The sequence below is a fragment of the Mus caroli genome, chromosome 18 (assembly GCF_900094665.2).
Source record: "Mus caroli chromosome 18, CAROLI_EIJ_v1.1, whole genome shotgun sequence".
Lineage (NCBI taxonomy): Eukaryota > Metazoa > Chordata > Mammalia > Rodentia > Muridae > Mus > Mus caroli.
In genome coordinates this window covers 43,249,487-43,267,011 of record NC_034587.1, presented here as the reverse complement: position 1 = coordinate 43,267,011, position 17,525 = coordinate 43,249,487, and the positions used below count along the sequence as shown (strand labels likewise).

Genomic DNA, 17,525 nt, shown 5'->3' with positions numbered 1-17,525 from the left:
TTTGTAGACCAGGCTGGCCTCGAACTCAGAAATCCGCCTGCCTCTGCCTCCCGAGTGCTGGGATTAAAGGCGTGCGCCACCACGCCCGGCCATTCTGTAATTCTTGTTCTGGTTTTATTTTTCTTTCTACAATTTGCATTTTCTAAGTGACCTGTATTTATATATTTGTTTACTGTTTGCTTCTTTCCACTTAATTATATCCCCACAGGAACTTTGCCTTGTTTTATCCAGTGGTGTATTCATAACACATTTGGTATATAGCTGAGCAGATCATCTTTATCAGTTAACCCTATGTTCACTCAAATCTGTCATCCCCCTTACATGCTGACCATGTCTCATTTTACCATCTCAGAATGCATACTTTAAATTTTTTAATGTGTCTGTGTGTTCCTTTATAGTATGTGTGTACTTGCGTATAGGCATAGGCATTGCATGCCACATAATATGTGGAGATCTGAGGACAGCCTCAGATGTGGGTTCTCACCCTCCACCTTGTTTGAGAAAACTCTCTTATTTGCCAGACAAATTAACTTGATAGCTTGCTGGGATTACAGACCTGTGCTACTGTGTCCAGCTTTATGTAGATTTCAGAGATCTGAACTCAGGTCCCTACATTTTTCCTGCAGGGGCTTTATCCACTGAGCCGACATCTTCCCAGTCTTGTTAATTTTCTTAAGATGAGGGCTATGCTGTGTAGCCCAGGCAGACCTCAGGCCTTTGCCATTGTTGTGCTGACATTACAGGCATTCCACTACCACACTCAACCTGCTGACAAGGCCACAGTGGGAAGGCGGTTCAGTTGGTAAAGCAACTGCCATATCAGCATGATGACTGATGACCCGAGTTCAGATTCCCCTCTGTAAGCTGGGCATGGTGTCATGGACCTGGAACCCCAGCACTGGAACCTAGTGATGTACTTTGTCTCAAAAAGTAGCATTGAGTCCGGCGTGGTGGTGTATACCTTTAATCCCAGCACTTGGGAGGCAGAGGCAGTCGGGTCTCTATGAGTTTGAGGCCAACTTGGTCTACAGATTGAGTTCTAGCTTAGCCAGGGCTAAACAGAGAAATCTTTCTTCAACAAACATATATGTGTGTGTATGTGATATATATGTATCAACAACATATATGGGTGTGTGTGTGTGTGTGTGTGTATGTATTATATATATATGATACCTGACATCAGCCTATGACATACATATGTGCATGTGTACCCGCATACATATATGCACACACTACATGAATAGCACATACCACACAAGGTCTTCTTCATTTCCAAGCCTGTTAACACTGTTTGGAAATATGGAACAACTTACTATCAGATTTACTGAGTTTTTAGAGTATCCCGCAGTTCAGGAATTTGAATGTTTTTTTGTCTCGAGTTTTTTTGTTTGTTTGTTTTTTAGTTTTTAGTTATCCAGTTAAACTAATTGTCTCCCACATATCACTAATTTGTAATCTCAGATTTGTGCACTAAGATGAAAGTTACTATGTAGTTTATCTACTGCTCTGTGCTAGCTACCATTTGAGAACTTACATATAGTCTCATTTATTCAGAATACCAGACTGCTGAGAAAAGGCACCTTTCAAGTGACAGAGTCAATTAGAAGGGCTAAACCACTGTGAGAGGCAGAAGGAAAAAGACCTGTTGGAGGAACATGTCTTTTCCTACTTAGGCTGGTTGACTGCTGCTGGGACAAAGTACCTGAGACAACCAGGGAGGAAGGGTTTCTTTGACTCACAGTAAAAGGGCACAGTCACCATGGAGAAGGCATGGAGGCAGAAGATTGAGGCATCTCACCACACTCATCTGCAGGGAGGATGCAGAGAGATGAAGGCTACTGGAATGATGCCCTTCTCCCACCCTCTGGAACTTCCACAGGAAGTGTAACTCCTATCACATTGACAGTCAGGGTTAACCAGTATAGTACTCACGAATAAACAGTCTCAGAATTGTAGAGTGGCTGTGCTGGGACAGCACCGCCTGCCAGTGCTCAGTCCCAGCCCCGTGGCCCTCCAGCAACCACACTGAGCTGTGGGGGATTGCCAGCATGCTCAGTGCTCCTCTCCTTGTTCCCCTTTTGTGTGAGCTATGCCTTTCCTCTCATTGTCCCAGTGTCACTTGTTAGGTGAAAGTTGGTCCTTTGTCCCCGTCCAGCCCTGAGCAAGCGCTGATTTCTGTAATTCTGGCTTCATGCTGCTTTCATTGTCACTGCTGATCTGCTAGGCTGTAATCTTACTTCCTGATGCTCACCTACTTGTGCATCGAGATGTGTGCAATTGATTGGGAAGCTGAGTTTGAACTGTTTGGGCTTAATGGCATTCTTGCTTTTTCCTGTGCTTTTATTCCTGACTCCCCAGTCTAAACATGTAATCTGTTGTGTTTGGTGATGTTCTTTTCTCCTTTTTCTAAGTCAGTTGTTTTGTTCCTATCTTTTACATGGTCAGTATCTGTAGATAGAGAGACTAACCAGGCAGATGGTGACTGATGTCCTGGGCCTTGATCACCAAGTGTGCTGTTCACTTTATCCTACTAATTCATCAGGAGCAAAGCACTTTTGGGGGTACAGTCTGAATATGTTGTGTAAGAATTGGGCTGTCTGAGTTTGTGATGACTACAATTATTTTTATCTCTCAAGATTCATGCTAGGAATCTCAGACAAATTAGTTTCTATGGTTCTTTAAAAATGATCTGTATTCCTTAGTCCAGAACAAAAATGTTAAATCCCTTTGGCCCTAATTTCCTTTGAACACTGAATCCCATGAACTCCCTTCTCTTTATGTTTTTTGGTATGGTGATTAAGTAAGAAAACGGACTTGTTTTATGTGCCTGTGTGCTTAGTTTCCTACTCTACCTCTGACTGTGTGCTTGGTGACTACCTTAAGTCCCATGTTTCAGAGGAGAGAGATTCTTATGGATAACTTGGTATATACAAACATGAGTGCTAATTAAATTAACAAACTTGATTGGTAAAGCCATTATGGGACAGAGTTTAATCTGCATATAGCCTGTGTTGCTGCTTCTATCTTTAAGTCTCTTGGGCACTAATGCCTGTGTAAATACTGTTTTGCTGAATTAGCCAGGAAGTGATAAGAGGAAAGTCACTTTAGAAGCTGTTTGCTTTTTAATGGTTTGGATTCTCAGCTGCCTCCCTGAATGCAGATCTGTGGACGTAGAGAAAGTTATGGGACATAAGGGGGTAAGGGGGTTAGTTCTGGTGTAAGTGTAAATCGTGTAATTTGGACAGATTCTTTGATCTTGCTCCTTATAAGTATAATGCCTTAGAACTTTAAATTATTTTAAATTCTGTTCTGTTTTTCCAGTTGGCACGGGAGACTTGACTGTAGTATTCTGAGTTTTTTTCCTGAACTTTATTTCATTGTCCTGTAGGCTAATGGGACTGTCCCCTCTCCCGACATGTCGTGCTGCTTTCATAGGCCATAGACATACAGTTTGTGTTTTGATCATCAGGAGGATCCACCTTCTGTGGCATTGCGTCACTGTGCCTGATGGGTAAACTGGAAGAAGTTTTTTCAGAGAAAGAACTGAACAGGATAAAGAGGTGGTGCATAATGAGGCAGCAGAACGGGTACCACGGAAGGCCTAACAAGCCCGTCGACACCTGCTACTCCTTCTGGGTGGGCGCAACACTGAAGGTAATAAGACACCCCAGCCACATGATACCTGGACCTGCTTAAACGTCTGTAGGACTTGTTACATACCCATTAGACCAGACACCTTGTTAGTAAAGCTAACTAAAGCATCTATAACAGGAATTAATCAGGAAGCCATACCTGGAAACAGGAAGTTAACTTTAAAGAAATAATGTTGGCCATTCACTGGAAATCCATTTGAAAATTTTCTTTCCTTTTTATTGTTTGTTTTGCCTAAAACTTCCAAAATTCATGGATTGAATTTGCTACATAAAGTCACTGAGCCATTATATCATTTTCATCTTGAAATGTGTTTACATCTTTGTGCAGATGTTCTGAATATAACAGAGCTTGTGTTCTTCTTGTATGTAATGTCTTTCTGTTAGTTAGGGTTTCACTGCTGTGAAGAGTCACCATGACCAAGGGAGCTCTTTATAAAGGACAACATTGAATTGAGGCTGGCTTACAGTTTCAGAGCTTCAGTCCATTATCATCACGGTGGGAAGCGTGGCAGTGTGCAGGCAGACATGGTGCTGGAGAAGGAGCTGAGAGTTCTGCATCTTTACCCACAGGCAGCAGAAGGGGACTGTGTGTCAGACTGGGTGTAGCTTGCCCTTATAGTGACATACTTCCTCCAACAAGACCACTCACTCTAACTAGGTCATACCTCGTAATAGTGCCACTCCCTATGACCAAGCATTTAAACACAGGAGTCTATGGGAGGCATACCTATTCAGACCACCACGGTCCTATTTTTTCCCTCTTAAAAATCATGTATGTGCTTGAAACAAATATGAAAATAGACTGGTTTAAAATGAAGGCACTAGCTTATGCTAATGCCATTTAGCAATGTGTTTAGACTTACATAAAATAGAGGGGCTAGTGTACTGAGCGCCTGTGTATTCCTCACCATCAGTACTGGCCACCCCAGAGCAGCCACAACCATCCGTCTCCTATTAACTCCTCCCAGGCACCAGGTTGACTTGAAGCCAATCTTTGTTTTCTGGAAATCCCTCAGTATGTCTTCTAAATGAAAACAACTTAACAGAAGAATACCGCTAGTATCTATACCACATCTAAAGCATGAGCTGTAATTACTTTCCACACTAAGTATCACTTAAGTGATGCTGCTGTTTCCTGTTGCATCACCCTAGGAAGCTCCCAATACCAGACCATCCCTTTTACTCAGAAGGGTCTGAGTTGTCAAGCTTGTTGTTCTGTTGTAATGTTCCTGTGAACACTGTGGTGAACATAGCTATAGCATAGTATGTCTAGCACTTTAACCATTCAGTAGTAATAGTGATATCCAAAATAAGATATAACCACCATTGCCGTTGTACACAAGACCTGTGATCCTGTCAGCAGTAGTGCCTCCCTGTCTTCTCCCCAGCTTCCTATAGTCATGTTGTGCTCGCTGTCTCCACGTGTCCTTTCCGGGCATCTCATCATGTTACTAAAATACCTGACAGAAGCAACTTGAGGGAGGAAAGGTCTGTTGAGGCTTAAGAGTTTTGGGAGTTACATCCCATTGTGGCAGGGAAGGTCTGGCAGCAGGAGCAGGGATTGCTGGGGTTCACTTAGCTTCTCCTGTCTGTGCAGTCCACCATCTTATCCTATGGAAATAGTGCTGCCCACAGTTAGGGTGGGTCTTCCATCTCGGGCAACCTAATCTTGATATTCCCTCAGAGGCATGTCCAAAGGTTTGTCGGAAGTTGACTCTAGATCCTGTTGAGTTGACCTTGTAAGCTATCACACTCATGCAATATTTGTTCCTCAGTGTCTTCCTTATTTACTTTAGCATGATGTTAAGAGCCATCTGTTTTTTTTTTTAATATATATGATGTTTTCCTTCTTGTGCCTAAGTAATGTTCTTCTGCATGTGTTGTGTGTGTAATTTTAGTAGGTATTTACTAAATCTATAGGTGTGCCTTGGTAGAAGTCATATCTTGACAATATCAAACCTTCCTGCTAATGAGCTTGGTAACCAAATAAAAAAGCTACCATAGTTGGCTAATTTAAGTGCTCAAGTCTCCAGAGATTTGCTCTGAGAGTCTAAACTAGACTAAGTCTATCTGAGTGATCATTAGCTGAACTGTGAGCCATAGGCCAGTAAGAAGTTTTGTGCCTCTTAATTTTTGTCATTTTGTTTTTAGCTTTTGAAAATTTTCCAGTACACTAACTTTGAGAAGAATAGGAACTACATCTTATCAACTCAAGATCGCCTTGTTGGGGGATTTGCTAAATGGCCAGACAGTCATCCAGGTAATTACATTTGACACAAATCTCAAGGAGTAAGTGTTTTACTTCTTGAGTAGACCTTGTAAGTATTATGTCTTCTTCAGAAAGTGTACATGAAAGAAAATACTGCCACTAATGATATAGTTAATAATATGTTTGTAAAAGATGGTATCTGGAGGCCAGTGAAATGGCTCAGTGGATAAACACATCTGCTGCCAGGCCTGCTGACCTGAATTCAGTTCTCAGGACCTACATGGTAGAAGAGGAGAACCAATCCATATGTTGTCCTTTGACCTCTAAATGTGCACCCAGGCACCTACCCATGGCTACATACAAAATAAAAATCATAACCATTATGTTTGAGACAGGTTTAAGGTATGGGTAGTATAAAGGGAGGGTAAATCGTTAAGTTCTGTTAGTGTGTGTGCATCTCTCCACATCCCTAATACTTAGCGATGTTTGTTTATTTCATATGTGAAAGTAAGGCAGGTGTTCTGAGTGGGTCCTAGCCAAGGAGTTACTTGGCTCATTTAAAATGTCAGGATTCTTAGCTGTGATAGCAGGGTTATTGGCTTTGACCTAAGCTGTGTTCTAGGTTGCTTTTCTATTGCTGTAATATTACTTTGACAAAGGCAACTTGAGGAGGAAAAGGTTTACTTGGCTTGTACAACTAGGCTTATACACTATTGAGAAAAGTCAGTTAGGCTTGCTCTCTGCTTGCATTGTCTTACACTAAAGCTAGCTTTTTATACAGCTCAGGATCACCTGCCTAGTGATGTTACTAACCAGAGTGGGCCAAGCCCTCCTACATTCAGCAGGAATCAAGACAGTGCCCCACAAACATGGTCACGGGTCAGTTTGAACTGGACCTTTCTGTAACTGAGATTCTCTCTTCACAAGTGATTCTCAAGTACTTCACATTGATACAGGACACTGAGTTCTGAGGGGAACAAGAGAGACTTCTAAGTTAAAAAAAATTCTCAAAACCAAATTCATCAATACATTAAAAACATTGCTCAAGGGCTTGCTCAAGTCAAGTGTGGCTGGTTGGTTGAATGTTTGCTAGCATGTTGGAGCCCTCGATTTGATCTCTAGCACAACATAAACCAGATGTGGTGATGCACGCTTGCAGTCCCACCTCATAAACAGTGAAGTCAGGAGAGTCTGTGCCAGTTCTGGGTGTATACTCAAAGGAGCATAAGGTACCGCACTACAGAGAGAGAGCCTTGGGCCATGTCATGCATCCTCAGTAGCCAAGATAAGACCCAGCGTTGGTGTTTAACAACTGATGAATGGGTAAGTGGAGTTTAGTCAGCCATAAAAAATGAAATTGTGTTGTTGGCAGGAAATGGCAACTGGAGACCCTCATATTAGGAAAAGTACACCAGGCTCAGACAGGTACCTGTCCCATTTTCTCTTGTTTGGGATCTTTGACTTCATATAGACACAGATCATTTATATACATATGACCCTAAAGCAACAGAGACTGTCAGGTTGGAGAGAAAGGACAGTGCACATGATACTCTTCAATGAAAATTTCTTATGCAATTCATTATGTACAGTGAACATGTACTAACTTAGTTAAAAATTTCTCAAATTCTGAATTATAAGTATGCCATGCTGCCTATAAATTTTGGCAATTTCAGTTAGTTTTTTTTTAAGACAGGTTCTTACTTTGTAGCCCCCAGATGGCCTAGAATTCACGGTGTAGATCAGGATGTCCTCAAACACACAGAGATCCACTTGCCTCTGCTTCCCAAGTGCTGGGATTTAATCCCACTACTCAGCTTTCAGTTAATTTCTTTAGACCAGTACTTTAATTTCTGGGTTCTTATGTTCATTACCTAAAACACAGGAACCAAATAGCAACAGACCATATGACTGGCACCCCCAAATTAGCACCCCTCTCTAGCAGCCTTCTCCAGCCTTTACTCGCCCCATTTTTATTTTACTTCAACAAAATGAGCCTGTTTGCAGCTTGTCTATAAAAATCACTGCTAAAATAGTGGAACACTCTGGTGTATTTGATCTGGTGTATTCTTGGGGGATGCGCACTAAGGTGTGGTTGCTGCAGCACGGAAGGGCTCATGGTCTTAGTTACCGTGACACTAGGGACCGCTTTTCTGTTCATTTCTATAGAACTTCTGTGCTTGCAATGTGTGCTTGAATCAGAACATAAAGAAGAGGCTTGTGGAATTTGTATTTTGCTTAAAGTAAAAGGAATAATTTACACTTGTTTTTATTAAAAACATGTTGTCTTAGAGAAAAATGTGGGATATTTCAAAGGCATACACCAAGGTATGTTTTCACAAATTTCTCAAGCAAAATAATAGTTTTGAGATCTTTTTTCTTTTGATATGTATAACACATAGCCAATAAGTTGGCTATGTAAATAAGTTTGATGTCCAAGAAATCTGCTGATTATTTTGTTCCTGGCTCCCCCCACCTCCTTTTTTTAATCTATCAGTCTGGCAGTGTTTTAACAAATAACAAATAAATTCAACCTTTCGAGTCCGTCTTACATATTTGAAATGCCAACTATTTCAGGTACCGTGAAGTTTTATTTTGTAGGCTGTAGGTTTTTGAGACAGGATCTTATGATATGGCCCATGTTCTTCTTGAGCCAACTGCATAGCCAGAGATGATTTTGATTTATATATATATATGTATATATATAAAACACTGTATAAGACACTAGCTGTCTTAGCAGAAGAGAAGAGGGCATCAGATCCCATTACAGATGGTTGTGAGCCACCATGTGGTTACTGGGAATTGAACTCAGGACCTCTGGAAGAGCAGTGATTGCTCTTAACCGTGAGCCATCTCTTCAGCCTGATTTTGATTTCTTAATCCTCCTACTCTTGCTGTCAACGTGTTGGCTTCAAGGTGTGGACCGCCACAAGGCCTAGCTTTCTAGTTCTGTTTCTAAAGAGATCAGTTGCTAAGTTTAGTTGTTTGTATCTGTATGAGGCTGACTTAGAGACAGGGTCTTGGAGCCTGTGCACCATTGAACAGAAGGTCTGCGGGCAAGGCCTGCTCAGCGAGCCTATAGGAAAACCTCTGAGCTACTGTCTGCCAGATGAGCACCCTAACTGTTTTAGTAAGATAAGTAGCAGATTTGACTCAGGGCTTCTGTTACTCTTGTGGAGAATAATGTCTACAGAAGATCGGATGTTAGACTGCTTGGGTAGTTTTGCTTTGGTTTGCTCTGTTTTAATGATTGGAGGTTTAAAATTAAAAGCAGATCTCTGACTTTTACAAAATTTCTTTTGAGGAAAAAATTTCACATGGAGAGATTTAGATTTTCTACAAGATCCAGTTGATGCTATACTCAGTGTGTGTTGTACCCCTGTTAGTCACCTCTTTTAACCCTTATTTTATGTGTATGGATATTTTGCCTATGTGTATGTCTGTGCACCACATGCATGCTGTGCCTGCAGATGCCACAAAAAGGTGTCCGCTCCCCTGGAACTGGACGTGCAGATGGTTGTGAGCTATGGATACTGCAACTCAGAGCAACCAGTGCTCTCTTAGCTATGGAGCTGTCTCTCCAGTCCTTTCTTTTTTTTTTTTTTGAAAGCTTTTTGATTTCCAAACGAGGTTAATACTACTTTGTTCACCTTGTAATTTTAGAGTAACTATAAGGAATAAGGGGAAAATTATTCTTTTACTCTGAAAATTAGAGGAAAGTGAGCCATTTAGCTTATAACAAAGTTAGACTTGTGAAGGAAGGTATTCTGAACTTTAATAGCTCTTACGATCTTAAATGCTGGCCATTTCAAAAATAGAAACACATTTTTGGCTTGCTGTGAAACCTCTTTTTTTTTTTTTTTTGTAGTGTCCCATAACTGCAGGGTTCTGGGCACTTGAGAAGACTATATAAGGTTGTCGGGCAGGCAGAGGCCATGCGTTTGCATGACTACTCAGTAGAGGGTTGTGGCTCCTAAGCGGGAGACTGGCAAGGCCAGAGCACAGGGTCGTTCCTAGCTACACAGAAAGTGAGTCCTTGCTGTCTGTCAGGGCAGAAGCTGCACAGCACTCCAGGTGGCCTCTCTGCTTGCACTGCACACAGGCTTGCTGTATGCCTAGGACCTGTGGAGACAGAGCTCAGGTGGCCAGGCAGGTGCTCCTGCTTGCTTTAGGAAGCTATTCTTGTTTTCCTATTTAGAAATTTTTCTAAGACTCTGGTAAAGGACATACTGAGTATCTAGAAGGCCCTGGATAGAGTTAGCACCACAAAAACAAAATAGGAAATGAAAGAAAAAGTTATTATATAATATAAATTCTTTTTTCCCCTGTATTTTGTAGTCAGCAGGTATTACTGTCAAGATCCTTAGAGAACATAGGCAAGAAAATCATGTGGTATATTCTTCTAATAGTAATTTTTATAGTAAAATGCATGATTTTGATCGACTTTAAAATAGTGTTCGAAATTGAGACTAATTCTTTTACAAACTAGCATTTCTCTAATTTTATTTTATTTATTTTTCATTTACATTTCAAATGCTATTCCCAAAGCTCCCTATACCCTCCCCCTGCCCTGCTCCCCAACCCACCTACTCCCGTTTCATGGCCCTGGCATTCCCCTGTACTGGGACATATGATCTTAGCAAGTTCAAGGTCTTCTCCTCCCACTGATGGCCAACTAGGCCATCTTCTGCTACATATGCAGCTAGAGACACAGCTCTGGGGGTACTGGTTAGTTCATATTGTTGTTCCTCCTATAGGGTTGCAGATCCCTTTAGCTCCTTGGGTACTTTCTCTAGCTCCTTCATTGGGGGCCCTTCTAATTTTAAATGTAGTGATTTGCTGTAGATACTTTGCAGTGTGTCCAAGTGAGAGTGCTGATCGTAGCTTCAAATGCCTTCCAGATGCTTTGCACGCATACTTCGGGATCTGCGGCCTGTCACTCATGGAGGAGAGTGGGATTTGTAAAGTGCATCCTGCTCTGAATGTAAGCACACGGACTTCTGAGCGCCTCCGTGATCTCCATCAAAGCTGGAAGACCAAGGACTCCAAACAGTGCTCAGACAATGTCCACATTGCCACCTGACTAACCCTGGGGTATTGGTTTTGTAGCATAAGTGTAGCTCAAGGTTAAAAGCCATGTGTAACCAAGTGTGCTCTTCTTTAAGGGGTAGTTTTAAAAGTCAAAAGCTTGTACTGCTAATACTTCAGCATGGGCTCTTGAGCCAGTAACCACTGTACTGGACTTCAAGAAAATTCTTGTTGAAGTTTGAACATTAGCAGGACTCTGGTATGGTTCTTAACTGTTTATGTTGTGTTTCTGAGACGTTTCATGGGGCAGATTGACTATATGTTTGTAGGTTATCTTCTTAAAACCCTCAGTACAAGTTCTGGCTTACAAAATGGACACAAATCTTCAAAACAAGTTTACACTTCATATGGCATTGATAATCTTCAGTGAGCATTTAATGTTCACTTAAAAAATCTCTACTGCTGATGGTAAGAAATTTGTTTATTGAATTAAGTATCTGGGATTATTCTTTAAAAATTGACAGTCTCATAATTTTCTTAAAGAATAACATATTTTGTGTTATTCTTAAGGTGTGCCAACTAAACATGTGTAATGTATACAAATACAAATGAAAAGTCCATATAAGAAAAAAGTAGGCTTAACTAATACTATAGTTTTCTAAAGGGAGAGTATTATCTAAGTGAGGGAGAAGTAATGAGCTGTTTAATTATGAATGAAAAAGTTATGTCTTTATTAGAGATTCCTTAGGTGAATACCTGCTGTGTTTTGTTTTAATCCCAAATCATTGACTGCCATTTGTCTGGGGCAAGGGAAGAAACAATCTTCGCTCTCTAGAGAAAGACATTCAGTGTTTTATTCTTCTGAGAAACTATAAATTATACTTGTATGGCTATAGCTGAGTTCTTTTTAGTTGCTTAAAAATTTTTTTTTCCTCCCAGTGTTTTGTGGCCATTATAGTTAACTGTTTTATTTCCCATCTACCAGGTTGAGCATCCTTAATCCAAAATCCAATATCTGGGTCAGGCATAGTGCCATATGCATTTAGTCCTAGTACTCAGGAGGTAGAGGCAACCAGATCTGTTTGAGATCAAGGCCAGTCTGGTCTACAGAGTGAGTTCCAGGCCAGCCAGAGCTATATAATCAGACCCTGTCTCAAAAAAACAAAACAAAATAAAACAAAACAATAACAACAACAATAATAAAATCCAGTATCTGAAGTGCTCCAGAATCCAAAATTTTAAACTTGACAGCGTGACACAATTGGAAAATTTCACTCTTTATATGATAGGTCACAGGTAAATTTCAGAGACACTGTAAATAGTGTATAAAATTACTTGAAACTAATGAATACAGTGTATGAAGTAAGTACATTCCATATTTAGACCCGGACGTGTATATGCAGAATCTGAAAACAGAATCTAAACTCTGGAACATTCCTGTTGGTCCCACGCATTTGGATAGTGATACTCAGCCTGTAAACACTTTTCTAATGTTCTTAAGTTTGGTAAATCTGTAAATATAAACAGAGCCACTGGAGTATACATACTCATTTATATTTTTATATTTTTGGCTAAGCGGGGGTGGAGGGAAATATATTCATTTTGAGGGATAAACTAGGGTTTTACTTACTCGTTGTCGTCTTGTTTTATTGTCTTAGTTCTATGAACTAACAACCAAATGGAGATGGTGTAAAACCTTTGTTAGCAACCAACATGTCACATTAAATTACATCTATGACTTGGTGACAAGAAGGAAATTTTTTCAATAGAGGAAATGGGTGTGTTAGTTTTGGTAGTAATCAGAGTTGTACTAATCAACAGACATCATTGTAAAAGCTAAATTACTAGTGTCCATGGGTAGATAATAGCATTTTCATTTATTTCCTAAATTAAAGAGATATTTCCTACATAACAGTTCTTCTAAAGGGAAACCTGGCATATGATTAAAAAATACATCTCTTGTCAGCTTGGCTTAGACTTGAGTTTCTAGTGCTTGAGAGTCTAGCTCACTGCCTGATACGCACAAAGCCCTGAGTTCCCTGGCTTTGATCCTTGGTCCTCAAACTAACAAACCAACAAATCCTAGTTAGAAATAAGTCTTCCCGTAGTAGAGGACAAAGCTTTACCAAGAAATGTTGTCCTCTCATGAGTTTTTCCAGTTGCTTCTATTTAATCATAATATTAATCATTCCCATCCCAAACTGAGTCATCTCCTAGACATGAGAGTAGCTGAGGGAGCGCGTTGAGATGCTGTAGGAGTGTTTCAAGGCAGTGCTTTTCCTGAGCTGCCATTAGTTGTTAAAACGTTAAGAAATATGTTATTGCCAGGTGGTGGCTCATGCCTTTAATCCCAGCACTCAGGAGGCAGAGGCAGGCCGATCTACAGAGTCAGTTCCAGGACAGCCAGGGCAACACACAGAAATTTTGTCTCAATCAACAACAACAAAAAGTGACTACAAAATAGATTTATTTAACATAAAAGTAATTTATATTTTCACACTTCTTAAATAATTTACTAGCAAAGGAATATTAATGGCAGAATGATTCTAATATATCGAAGAGATAAGGTTCCATGTGATAAGGACCAGTGAATGTTCATGTTTCATAGAAACCAACCAAAAAATACTGAGTTGTTAATGAAGTATGGAAAAATTGTTTCTAGCTTTTCCTAAGTAGTTATGTATAAGGAAAATATTTATTAATAAATTATAAGCACCATATATAATGTTTTCTAGAAGTAGTGGCAGAGGAAGAGGAAGAACACGTAGCTCAGATGTACAGCGCCATTTGCTCCTCACCAGCCTCTCCTCCTCTTACTGTACTTTCTGAAGAGTAGCAAGAAACATTTATTTATCACCTATGTTTTTAGCTTTGACCTGTAATATTTGTTTTTATTAGGTTTTAAAATATGTAGCTATAAGTAATTAAGTTCAAATATAAATTTTGCTGACAATGGTATAATTTAAGAAGTGATAGACACAGTGAGAAGGAGGTTATCTATAGCTAGATGGTTTGCAGCTTATCTGTCTATTGAGCAGCACGATTTTGGACCCAGTTCTGCCACTGGAAAGATGAAGTAATAGAATTTCATTCACTGAGCTGAGTCAGAAATGAATGAGGTGGTATACATGAAAAGCACTTTGGATAGAGCAGATATCTAACTATAGTTTCATGTGATCATAAAAGTGTAAAATCTCTGGTACAATAGAACTCTTAACAGCGTTTAAACTGAAGGAAGATGCTACCAATGGTGTAGTTTTTTTTTTTTTTTTTTTTTTTTTTTTTTAGCAACAGAAGGAGTAGCAAGTATAGCCATGGTCACTGCAGAACTAGGTGACAGGTGGTCTCCCACGAGCCTCAGAACAGAAGTGAAAGAACAGATGTGTGGGGGATGTAGGCGAAAGCAGCCATAGTCTGACTGACGCCTTGCACATGGGAGCATTGCAATGTTCTTAAGTCAAAGGACAGTGGGCCAATCTGAAAATAATGGCTGACACTCAGAAGAGCTCTACAGATTCCTGTCCGTGGGCTGGGGAGTGTTGAAATAGTGGGATGGGGGCCTGGCCTGATACTATACTATACACCTTTTGAAATTAATGAGGAAAAACATAGCACTGGGAAGTAACTGCCAGAATTGAATCCAGATTGGACAGGATAGGCATGAGACATAAAGAAGAGACAGCTAAAATAACTGTTGGGAGGAAAAGCCTGTAAATCTAGGTGCATACATATAGGCCTCCATATTCATTTAAATCACAGGGAATGGAAGGGAGCTAGAAAGATGGAGCCATTTTCTAGAGCAACCCTTCCTTCAAGACAGTGACTTCACTGAAAGTCAAATGTAAGAATGCAGTCGGTTCCTGATGGTAAAATAAGAGAGCAGCTCCTCACAGACCGGAGCACAGAAGGCACTGCAAGGTCCCTGCGACATCACCCTTGAAAAGGCAGTCAGCAGATTTCTGAGTTCAAGGCCAGCCTGGTCTACAAAGTGAGTTCCAGGACAGCCAGGGCTACACAGAAAAACCCTGTCTCTTGAAAAACCAAAAAAAAAAAAAAAAAAAAAAAAAAGGAGAAAGAAAGAAAGGAAGGCAGTCAGTAACATGGAGAATAGAGTTTGCAGTGATGCCCGTGGTCTCAGAAGTGGATCAAGGAGCAAAACAAAGCAAAGCAGAGAAAGGAGGTAGGAAAGATGAAAGCAGGAGGCAATTAGTCTAAAGGCAAGAAATTCAAAAGCTGCTTGGCATGGTGAGGATGCTCAGGGAAACAATCCATTAGCTAACCTCTTAAGAGACAGGAGAGGAATGGAGGAAACTTTAAGTGAGATGGAGAATGGGTTGTTAAACAACTGTTTCCAGTTGCCTGAGGAATCTCACACAAATTAAGAGATGAAGTTTTTAGAGAAAAATACTAATTAATAAAATTTAATACAGAGACTATAACTGCCATACTGAAATGCAAATAGAAGACCATTGTACAGACTTGGAAGATTGAAGAATCTCAATGTTGCCTTAATAATTTCAGAAGCTAGAGAAGGGGTCTTGAATCTTAAATTACTACATAAAAGAAATTTTTTCCATATTTACTTTGTATAGTTGGTATAATAACAGTGATTCGAAAAACACAATAAAGATTGTGTGAAAAAGGAGATTTTCGGTAAGTGTGGCTTGCTCCTGTCTCCAGAGCCCAGGGCAGTCGCTCTTTCAAGAGCGTTTCCCCCTCCATCCTGAGGCCCGAGTTGGATCTGCAGCACTCAGGTCAAATACTGGTCCTGAGCTTGAGCACTTGTTCCCAGCTCAGGGAAAGGCAGAGCGAGGCAGATTGCTGGAGCGTGTTGGTTAGCCAGCCCAGCCTAACTGATGAGCTGCAGATCCCCCTGACAACCCCTGTCTAGAAAATAAGGGGTGGGGGTGCAGATGAGCTGTTTCAGTTAGTGGAGGCTCTTGCTCTACAAGCCTGGCAACCTGGATGCGGTTTCCTAGAACCCATGTAAAGTGGAGGGAGAAAACTAACTCCACACAGTTGGCCTCTGACCTCCATATGCACGCCCATGACATGTGTACCCACCCCCCACGCACGCACACATACTAAACTTTAACCCAACGTGAAAAGCTGAAAAACAGCCTCCACATATCTGCAAATACAAACATAAGTATCAAGTATCAATACAAGTTATTTGTTAGGCCCACAGCTCAGTCGCACTTGAAAGAAAGAATAAAATCATGGCTCATTTGAGTTTATATTAGGAGTGCAAGGATAATTCAATTTTAGACAATCTTAATCTGGTGTTAAAAGACATTTGTTTTGATAGAATTAAGCACTCCTATTAGGAGCTGATCTATAATTCGCTGGCAACTCCTCTCTAGAGGCAAGCTTCTTACCATTGAAACCAAAGACCCTTTCTGACAGAGCCAGGCTATGCTTAACTGTCTCCTCTACTACTTAACACCACACTGGAACTTTTCACCAAGGAAGTCAGAGCAAAGACATGAATCAGGAAGGGTTCAAGCTTGGCACATAGGATCATCTACTTGAAAAACCAAACCAAAAAAAGAAGCTAAGTAGCTGCTGTAGTTACCATGCAGGCAGCAGTAGGATTTAGCAGGCCTGGGCATAAGGCCTTCATTTCCACAGTTTCAGATTGGGCTAAGTGGCGTCAGAAATCTCCCTCTTTCAGCAACTTCCTCCCTGCCCAAAAGTAAGCGCTATCAGGACTGGCTCGATCAGGACTGGCTAGGGCCACCTGTTTGTGTACAACGCGTGCTCTGTGCAAGTGCAGCCATGTGGAATACACTGGATTTTACTTGGCTTCTTTGCCCTCGAAGAGAACACAAGGGCTCTCTGGTGCTGGTAGTGTTTGTTTTTGATCTAGGTGCTGGTTACATGGGTGCGTTCTACATTTTATGAGTATTTCCCAAGCTGTTCAATGAATCATGCTTTGCGTGCTGTTCTGTATTGTAAATATAATTCAATAAAAATGTTTAGTTTAAAAAGATTATCTATCTACCTACATTCATATCTATCTACATAAACCTAAACAGCTTAGAAGACAAACTGCAAGACCTCTCTTTGTGATCCCTGGAACCCAAAGACTTGTGTACGAACTCAATAAAACATGTCTAAAACTACAGGAGAAAATCCAGTTTGTGTACGAACTCAATAAAACATGTCTACAACTACAGGAGAAAATCCAGTTTGTGTACGAACTCAATAAAACATGTCTAAAACTACAGGAGAAAATCCAGTTTTGGAAAAAGAAAACTCCTGGCAGACAAAATAGACTCAAACAAGGATGTGCCTTATTGTTACTAGGAAGATAACATCAAAGCAGTTTCTTCTTGGGTTAGTTTGTAAAGTTACTACCACTGCAATACATAATATGCTTGTTCTCATTTAAGAGGACATATTAGAATAGACATTAAAACTGAAAAGGTGAGAAGAAACCAGCCCCGAGAGACACTGAGTGTGTTGGCAAAAGCTGTCAGAATTAAATACATACACACTTGGCTTAGGCAATTCCATATCTACAAATTTAGATTAAACACACAAATGGATGGTGAAGTGTCTCAAGGGTCTTCTGATGTATTTGTAAGTCAGAGGGAAAGATGCTGTTTATGTTTCATTGATACAGTGTCAAGAAA

General features: G+C 40.5%; 1 protein-coding gene across 1 annotated transcript in view; it reads left to right on the top strand.

Annotated features, from left to right (window-relative positions):
- Positions 1-12,852, top strand: part of Pggt1b (protein geranylgeranyltransferase type I subunit beta) — a 40,991-nt gene extending 28,139 nt beyond the window's left edge. Inside the window, exons 7-9 of the mRNA XM_021150574.2 lie at positions 3,470-3,654; positions 5,805-5,913; positions 10,761-12,852. Coding sequence (XP_021006233.1) covers positions 3,470-3,654; positions 5,805-5,913; positions 10,761-10,942 — 476 coding nt within the window. The 3' untranslated portion in view covers positions 10,943-12,852. The remainder of the gene's footprint in view (positions 1-3,469; positions 3,655-5,804; positions 5,914-10,760) is intronic.
- Positions 12,853-17,525: the final 4,673 nt, after the last annotated feature.